Source organism: Juglans microcarpa x Juglans regia, chromosome 3S (genome assembly GCF_004785595.1).
Source record: "Juglans microcarpa x Juglans regia isolate MS1-56 chromosome 3S, Jm3101_v1.0, whole genome shotgun sequence".
In the NCBI taxonomy this organism is placed as follows: Eukaryota; Viridiplantae; Streptophyta; class Magnoliopsida; order Fagales; family Juglandaceae; genus Juglans; species Juglans microcarpa x Juglans regia.
The window spans coordinates 24512250-24521889 of NC_054599.1; the positions used below are offsets into that span (position 1 = coordinate 24512250).

General features: G+C 32.8%; 1 protein-coding gene across 1 annotated transcript; it reads left to right on the plus strand.

Moving 5' to 3' along the window:
• Positions 1–6848: 6848 nt before the first annotated feature.
• On the plus strand, positions 6849–7676 carry LOC121258824. The gene has a single exon (XM_041160357.1). It carries the CDS (start codon positions 6849–6851, stop codon positions 7674–7676), a length of 828 nt encoding a protein of 275 aa, XP_041016291.1.
• Positions 7677–9640: the final 1964 nt, after the last annotated feature.

Consider the following 9640-nt stretch of genomic DNA (forward strand, 5'->3'; position numbering starts at 1 on the left):
CATTATAAATAACTGAATCATTAAATATAACTGAACTAACTAGTAACTACTAAGTGAGTTGTTTGACATTTTGGGCGTGTGGCCAATGATGAAAAGACGTAATTATAATATAGTGCTGCCTGCTGTGAGTCATGAGATCATAAAATCTGAAACATTAACAATTTAATAGGAAGATAAATGAGAATTATAAACAAGAAACAAAAATTAAAATTACAAATAACCATTAAAAATGAAAAGATTACAAACTAAAATCTGACTAACCAAGATGAGATGAGGATCAATATAAGACATTAAGAATATATCATTTGGATTTTGGTCTTTGGGCTTGGGATTAAAATTGAGGCTTGAGCTGCGCATATGACAGTAAAATTATAAAAACAATTAGATATAAAAAATTATATAAATATAAATAATTAAGGGACAATACAAATTGTACAAACCTATACTAAATGGCAATGGTGGGTCGGGATCCAATATGCCAATACGGTGAAGCCATACTACAGCGGAGGTAGACATCGTCTCATGTATTGCTACAACAATTAAATTTGAAGTTAATACCGATGAAATGAATATAAATAAAATAAATCAAAATAATAAAATGAAATCAACGATTACCAGATCCAGAATGATCATCACTCTCCTCCTCATCGGCCTCCTTAAAGTCAAGAACATTTGGAACATGAATTTTCATCCATTTGATCCAATTATCTGTGCAAATCAATACATCAACAGTGGTAGTAGACAAATAACTCTGAAATAGATTCAATATGCGTCCTCCAATACTAAAGGCCGACTCTGAGGCAATAGTACTAATAAGGATGACCAAAATACTGCGGACTATCTCTTCAAGGACGAGATATTTCACGGCATTAGTCTTCCACTGTGCTAATATATCAAATTATGTCATATATGGGAGAAGATCCCCTGTCAGATATCGGTCTACCTCCGACCTCTATAGATTGACAGACTAATATGAGGTTGTGGAAAGGGTCTCACCCCATGCCAACTTACAATTTTTCCCTGTCCCGATTTCTAGAGGAGGCGGTGGGGTAAGTGTAGGTATAAGTGCATTACCACTCCTGATCACGGTAAACGCATCAAACAATTTACTGAGGGTTTCTTCAACCATTGTCCCAATAAGCTTAGCTCATGCAGCCCCGTGCACAAGTCCCAAACCATATATCATGCCATCAATCTTGATCAATATTAATCTGGGGGTCAAGAACAACAATCACATATAATAAAATATTTAGCCTACTTAAACCCCCCAATAGTTGTCATATTTGACCCTCATCATCAATGTCATCTCCCGCATCCTAATATGGCTACCTTTACATATTTCATACAATTCTTCTTTCATCTTACATATTTGTTGAAAGAAATCATTAGATATAAGGTATAAAAAACCAGATAGTCTCAATGTGACCTCGTAAAAAAGTATAAAAAAATCTACAAAAATAGCAACCACCTCCTAATCATCATCAATAGGCTTTCCTAACCCTCGTGCTCATCAAAATATTTGACATATTGAATGTATTTATCACCCAATAATCCAAAAGATATCTTATATTCTTGGGCTGCTTCCAATATGAATAAGGTTAAGTTTCATCTTGTAGGAATATCAGTACAAAGATTCTTCTTGGATATTATGCCTACATTCCTCACGGCAATCTTGAATTTCTCCAATCTAGAAGGAGTTGGTCTCACAAATCTCACAGCCATTATGACTCGTGCAACTGAGTCATCAACATCTTTCAAGCCATCAGTCACAATTAAACTCAAAATATGCACAACACATTTAACATGCAAACAATCATTATCCAATATTGTCTTAGTTACCTCTCTAAGATAGGTCTTAAGATATCTTACGGGGACATCGCTAGACGAGGCATTATCAATTGTAACCCTCAAGACTCGTGCCAACCCCCACTTCTTTATTGCAACCTCCAAGGCTTTTTCGACCATCTCACCCTTGTGATCAGAAATTTGATAAAACTTCACAATCTAATTGTGTAGTGTCCAATCACAATCAATGAAATGCACAATCAAAGACATGTAATTATAATTTTGGACTGATGTCCAAGTATCAGTAGTGAGGCAAACTACTTGACCTGCCAATTGGCCCCTCAACAAATCTTTCTTTTTCTTATAATGTTTTCTAATATTCTTTGGTGAGAAGGAATATTAAATCTAGGTTCCAACCAATGAGAATATTTTTGGAATCTTCTCTCATCCACTAACTGCAAAGGTAGCTCGACCATGATAACCATACGAGCTAACTTTTTTTTACATTTATCAGAACCATACTTAGTTTATCCTTTCAACGTTGAACCCCACTACTCCCATTCGACATTTTTGTAGTCCAATCTCTAGTTTAGATTGACTCTTCTATTGTAAGGATCTCAATATTAGATTCTTCTTGCATTGTTCTTCTAAGTGGACCTTTAACTGTGATGTATCATGTTTCCTATAATAACATCCATAGAGTTTACCACAATAGTTACACTTTGCTTGAGGTTATTAGGGTTACCACCCTCTAATTTGGTAAAATGAGACCAAACTATAGAAATATATTTATTGTTTTGTGTGGGCTTGGGGCCAGGGCAAGGTTCCCTCTCTGTAGGGTTAAGACTAGGGTCCGTGGGGTTAGTATCAGGTGTAGGGTTAGGTGTTGAGGTAGGGGTAGGAGAGTTATCACTAAAATTTGACAGAGTAGACATTTCCCAAAACAAGCAAAAAATTTAAAATGAAAACAAAAACAAAACACCAAGGATTCACGTTGAAAAAAAAAAAAAAAAAAAAAAACAATTCAATGCACATGTATGGTCAGTTGTGAACACTTTTTAGAAGGAAATTTTAGTAAATTTAGTAAACCCATATCAAGAATTCACATAAATATCACAAATTCACAGTAACATCGACACAGATTCACAAAATGCAACGTATATTAAAAATTTACCAAAACTCACTGGTATGTTTAAAAAACATTTAATCAAATAAAAACTAACAAAAAATAAATAATACCATAATCTAATGATTTCAAAGAATTGATGGTATTTAATAGGATTTAGAAATCCATTTACAAAAGATATGAATTTCAGAATTTTCATAAATATTTTAAGTAGCATTTTTAAACATGTAAAAATGTGTGATTTTACAAATCATCTCAATATTATAATTCTTTCTAGAATTATCATTACTTTTTAAAAAAATACAATTGAAATACAATTGAAACGTAAAAAAATTTCTCTTTTATCATAAATCATGTATTCAAGTACTACAACCTAAATGGCTGGCGCAATTTACATATATAATCACATGGTTATGTCACATAAAAATCCATTTATGATCAAATAAATGTGGCCATGACTTTATATATGTTAGTGCTACCCTGCATTATGATCTAAAGGTAAAAAGGCTAACACCATCCACAACTAAAATGGTGCACTGATATTAATTTGTATTGAATCTGAAAAAAATCCCTCCATTTGGGGTTTTAGCCATTCAGAACTTTTGAATATTTGAATTCTTTAAGAACATGAAGCTGGGTGGAGTTTCTACATTCAACATGCACATTATAATATATATGATCATATTCAAATCAGTAGGCCCTGTTTTAGTGTTATAATTCAAACTAAGCGCGCAGGAACACTGGCCCCATGAACTTCCTACAATGGATTGAGGATGACAATAACGACAAACTTCAGCCTCCAAATAATATTGTACGTTTATTATATCCTAAATCAAATATTCCATATATTATATGGTAGGGTACCTCTCTATAAACCTTTATATACTTGTAGAACATTGAGATCCGTAAATAATCTGTTAATGATTCTGAGTAATAGCTAGCTTTGATGTCCCTTCACTACAAGAAAAATGACTTTTTGCTGCTACTTTTATTTCCGGCGACTAAAAGATAGTTTCAAAAAGTCCAATTCAACTATTTGGATGGAAACCTTCCTTCGAGGGAAAAAATAGCCCAAAAAAAATATTTTTTGCAGCGATAAAGTGTAGCCGGAAATAATATCGCCGCAAAAATAGTGTATTTAGGATTGTTAGGGTGCAAGACTGTTAACGACTAAGAAAATCGCTGCAAAAAAAGAAATTCTGACGATTTTATTCACCCAAAATTATTATCGCCACAATAAGTTGGAAGGAAACAACTTATTGCGGCGCTTTGTGGTGCTTTTACGGTGACGTTAGTCTGCTGCAAAATTTTTTTTACTTGGTTCTCAACTATTTCCTGCGATATAAATATGAAAAATTCTATACATAAGCCTCACACTCCTGTATACCACTTAAAAATATGTGAATTTATTCTTTTATCCTCATGTTTCATATTTCATACCCTCATGTTTCATGAAATATGAAATATGAGGATAAAATAGTAAAATCACATTTTTTTAAAGTGGTGTATAGAGTGTGAGACTTATATGTAGCACAACTCTATAAATATTATTTTTGGCGACTATGTTTCACCGGAAATAAGCTTCTCAAGCGTCGCCTCCCTTTTTTCTTCATCTTAACTTGAAAACCAGCAGCCCCCACGTCTCTTAGCTCATCCCGTCGCTGCCTCATCACGCTGATCCTCTGCTTCCGGTGTTGATTGCAATAAGGCCCTTTCTCTCGCTCTTTCTTTCTCTCGATTCATTATGTATTTCTTTGTTACGGCCGCCACCCACCCCGCTCTCGTTCTCTCGGTTGGGCAGCGCCTCTGTCCTCCATGCCACTCTTTGTATGGTTTCGATAAGTCTCTATCTCTATTCCCTATCTATTTCTCTCACTCTCTATTGGGTTCTCTCACATATCATTCCTCTCTCTTTGATTCAGTCTAGCTATCGGGGTTGTAGGGAGACATGCCACAACTAGTGGAGCTGGATTCATCGGCTCTCACTTAGTCGACAAATTGATAGAAAATGAAAAAAATGAGGTCAACATTTTTTCTTATCATATATCGACTATGCTTTTGTGTTTATTCATGATTTAAAGATTTGATGTAAAAGGAATAGGTGCTCTCAGAATTTGGATCCTAGATTTTATTTATTTATTAATTTAGTTTGGTTTAGGTTAATGTGGTAGAGCTTGTGCTTGTTTATTTCCTCCTTCACTCATTTGTTTCATTGGTCTGATTTGTTTATTTCCTTGTTGGGATTATAGTGTTTATTGTAGTGATTATGGTGTTTGTTCATTATCCAATGCTAATGCTCTAGTGATTTTGAGCAAGTATCAATTTTTTGAGCAAGTATCAATTTTTTGGAATTAAATTGAGCAAGTATCAATTTCTTCCTTTTAAAATAGAGTACAAAACTGATTTTGAGCTCTAGTTGAGAATAATGATGTAAATGTTTTTTTTCCAAAACATGTTGAGATATATTTCTCGAATATCATGATGGTCAATCACATGCTTGAATACGAGACCTAGATGGAGCTTATTGGTGAAATGATATTGGTTCATACAACCCCAAGCTGTTGGATGATTGTATTTATCGATGCTTTATATTCCCAAGCTTATAGCCTAGCATTTCTTGATGCAATATTAGACTTATTTTCTAAGTTGGGTACTTGATATTTCTTTTTGTAAGCTATGCATATAGAGTTCTTACATTCCTGCATGTGATTGAATGTTTTGTTATCATTATGTGCATATCGTTCTTATCCCCCTCTCATGAATTCATTCGCAGTACATGAGATGTTGGGGTGTATGACAAGGGGTTTTTCATTTACTCGTGCTCTATTAGGAATCTCTGCCGATGAGCTTCACCTTTGTGGAGATGCAGCTGCTATTCCTCTTATCCAGGAAATACTGAAAGTGATTGGTGATGAGGTTGAGGTAATTTAATTTCTGTGTAATATTGAATCAAGTTATTCTTGTTTTAGTTCATAAAGAATATATATACTAATGCTATACCTTACTTCTCCAGTACTTGGATGGGATATTTTTATTTCCTGACTCTGATATATCTTATTCTAGGTGGCGTTTTTAGTGAATTGTTCTACTTATAATCATGCCAGTATGATTTTGTATATATCTGAGCCAGAAATTTTGGGAAATGCCAAATTTTTATATACTAGTACCAGCTCATAGTTGTATAATGAGTAGTGAGCAGTGATAGGCTAACAACTCATTCACAATTTATAGACAACTTTAAATATAATAATATATTTTTTATATTTAAACATATCAAATCAAAAGTAAAAGTCAAAATCAAATTTAAAATAATATTATTTTATTACATAGTTGTATACAAATTGTTATTTAGTAGTTTATCATTTTCCTTGTATAATTTTGTATTTATTTTAGAAAAGTCTACTTTGTTGTCTCCATCTTATCGCTCAAGTGTACTGTTTGAAAAATTTTTTTTTTAATTTTTTTTACTTAGTAATTAAGGAAGTAATTTTAAATATATTGATATATTTTTTTTAGTTTTTAAAAATATTTAAATATATTAAAAAAAATAAAAATTTAAAATATATTATATGATCAAACCGAGGGGGGAACTCTAGACTGGAGAGTAACCGGACTCTTTTATCTTAGCGAATGACTGGGGAAGTACCCTTGCTTTTAAAAGTCAGCAATACTGTCGGTTAAACTGCAGAGATAAAGAAATGCGAAGTATCAGTGCGCTAAAAGACTATTGGTTGAGATTTTTGAGATTTTATGGACCAAATAATATTTGATACGCACACCTCGTACTGGAATAGCACAAGCAAAACATATTTGTGGTTTTGTTTGAGACAATAAGTTGTATGTAAGTTGATAAAGTAGAAATTTTAAAATGCCAATTAAAGATTATGTTGAAAATAATTTAGATAAGCCGAGAATCAAGGACTCATTTCAGGATAAAATGGTTATTGAGGGAGATTATAAGCATAGTTGTGTTTCTCTTTCTATTCGTCCCCCAAAGACCAGTCGTACATTGCCGGCAGAACAACCTGATCTACCACCATCGACGCCGTCATTCTCACCCATGGTTCACTCAGTCTCAATGCAAGCACCGTTATCTCAAAGCACCCCAGCACAACTTCCCCTTCGACGCTCACCCACACCCCCTTCATACGTTCCATCTTTCATGCTGGAGGCCCCGAGTTCATCCTCGGTTACGTTCCAGCAAGAAGGTGTCCCGTTTCACCCTCCAAATCATGCTCGTCGTAACCGAAAATTACGGGTGCTGGGTGAGGGAAAAAGCGAAACCATCCCGGCTCCGTTCCCGTGGGCCACGACGCATCGAGCCACTGTGCATAGCCTGAATCACTTGCTATCCAATCAAATTTATACTATTTCTGGGGACGTCCAATGCAAGCGGTGCCATCACAAGTATGAGATGGAGTATAATCTGATGGAAAAGTTTGTCGAAGTTGGTAGTCTTATCGCGGCGAAGAAGAGCGCCATGCATGATCGGGCTCCGAGTTTCTGGACGAATCCGGTTCTTCCAACTTGCAAATCCTGTGGGAAAGAAAACAGTGCCAAACCCATTATTATAAAGAAGAAGAAGGCGATCAACTGGTTGTTTTTGCTTCTGGGACAAATGCTCGGGTGCTGCACCCTCGATCAGTTGAAATATTTCTGCAAGCACACCAAGAATCATAGGACGGGTGCCAAGAATCGAGTTCTTTATCTCACTTACCTTGGATTATGTAAACAACTCGATCCCGATGGACCTTTTGATCCATAAGATTTTAATTTTTGTATTGGCGGGGGGTGTTAATAATTAAGGCCGACAGCATGCATGTAGTTTTGGTGTTTTTGCCCCTCTCTGTTTCTTCTTCTTCTTCTTCTTCTTCTTCTTTTTTTTTTTTTTTTAAATTTAATTTAATTTATTATTATTATTTTTTTTTTATGGGTTAATGTCCCTTTCTTCTTTTCGTTCTTACTTCTTGATGATGACCTCCAATAATATTAATTTGGCTGCTTTGCCTTTTCAAACTGGCTTGTAATCTTTGCAACTGAATGATTCAAATACATGCCATGCGCATGCCAGTTCAAGCTAATTTTTTTGAAATTTAAATCTTGTGACTTGATCATAAAGTAGTTACAGGCGTATTATCTGATAAGATCAGATCAATTATACTGATCATTTTATTTATAAGGACTTTTGTTCAAACAAAATATATTACAGATCATTAATTTTCAGTTCTGTCCTACCAAAACATAAAATACCAATTGAGTCTTTTATCCGGTGGAGTCTCGGAGATGGAGAGAGAAAAATGTGCTCTATGGCTTTTGCTTTCTTCTTCCTCGATGGGATTTAAATGGGTACAAAGCTGGGTCTTGATCTGATCATGTTTCGATTTCTTTTGTGTCGAAATCTACTCGGCTACATGACCAATTTTACTTTCAACTTCTTATTAGGAAGAAACGAACAAATTCGTGAATTTTATTTTTAAAAAACAATAAAACGATGACAAAACTATATCAATTACCAAGCAATATTCATGTAATTACGATCGAATGGTTGCCAATGAGAATAAAATCTCAACCTATCCGAGTGCATAGGTGGGGAACGCATTGATTGAGCCCGGTTTGTATTTATAGTCCATTTCAATTTATTTCAACTCATCTCATTACTATTTACTATTATTTAACAATTTTAACTTATAAATTTTATTATTATTCATAATTCATCTTATTGCTATTTATAATATATCTGAATTTTTCTTCCAATCCAAACGATAACTGAGAGTGTGGAATCATCGGGGTCCGACGCCTGCGACGTTGCACGAGTAAGTAGCAACATTATTCTTACTACTACTGCCTAAAAGTAATAAAGATCAGCTACGGTCGGTCAAATTACTTATTACTTTAATTACTAAGTGACATTAAGGTGATTTAATTGAGAATTGCTATTTTTACGGATGGATTAATAAAAATAATTTTATAAATTGATTTAATTTTGTAGTCTGACTAATCATATCAATCCCGTTAATTTATAAAATTATTATTATATAATTTTTTTGTAATTAAAATATTTCTTTTCATATGATATTGTATTTGAGACCACATAAAAGAATAAAAAAAAATTATTTTATTTTTAAGTCGGTGTGTAATATATTATCTACATATAATATTTAAATAGTAAAATTTAATTTGTAAGATTCAAAATTTATTTTTAAAATCAAGTTATATCATGTAAATATTTTATTAAGGCCCCGTTTAGATAGTAAAAGTATTTTATCTCATCTCATTATTACAATTTTTTTAAATTTTTATATAAAATATAATAAATAATTAAAATTTCTCAAATTTTAAAATAATAATAATATTAAAAAATAATATTCTAAAAATACTTTATTCAAATTTCATCTCATTTTAACTCACTATGCACCTAAGACCCCGTTTGAATATAGAAACGATTTTATCTCATATTATTTCATTTGATTATTACATTTTTTTCAAATTTTCACACAAAATATAATAAATAATTCAAAATTTTCAAATTACAAAATAATAATAATATTAAAAAATAATATTTTAATAATATTTTATTTAACTTTCATCTAAAATTATCTCATTTCATATTACTTTATCTCACTATTCAAACAGTTTTTGAATAATTTTTGAATAATAGTGAGATTTGTAACTTAAAATTTATGAATAATAATAAATAATAATAAGATGAATTGAGATATCTTCTAATCC

Coding starts and splice junctions, on each gene's coding strand:
- LOC121258824 (XM_041160357.1), top strand. CDS start 6,849: ATGGTTATTGAGGGAGATTATAAGCATAGTTGTGTTTCTCTTTCTATT.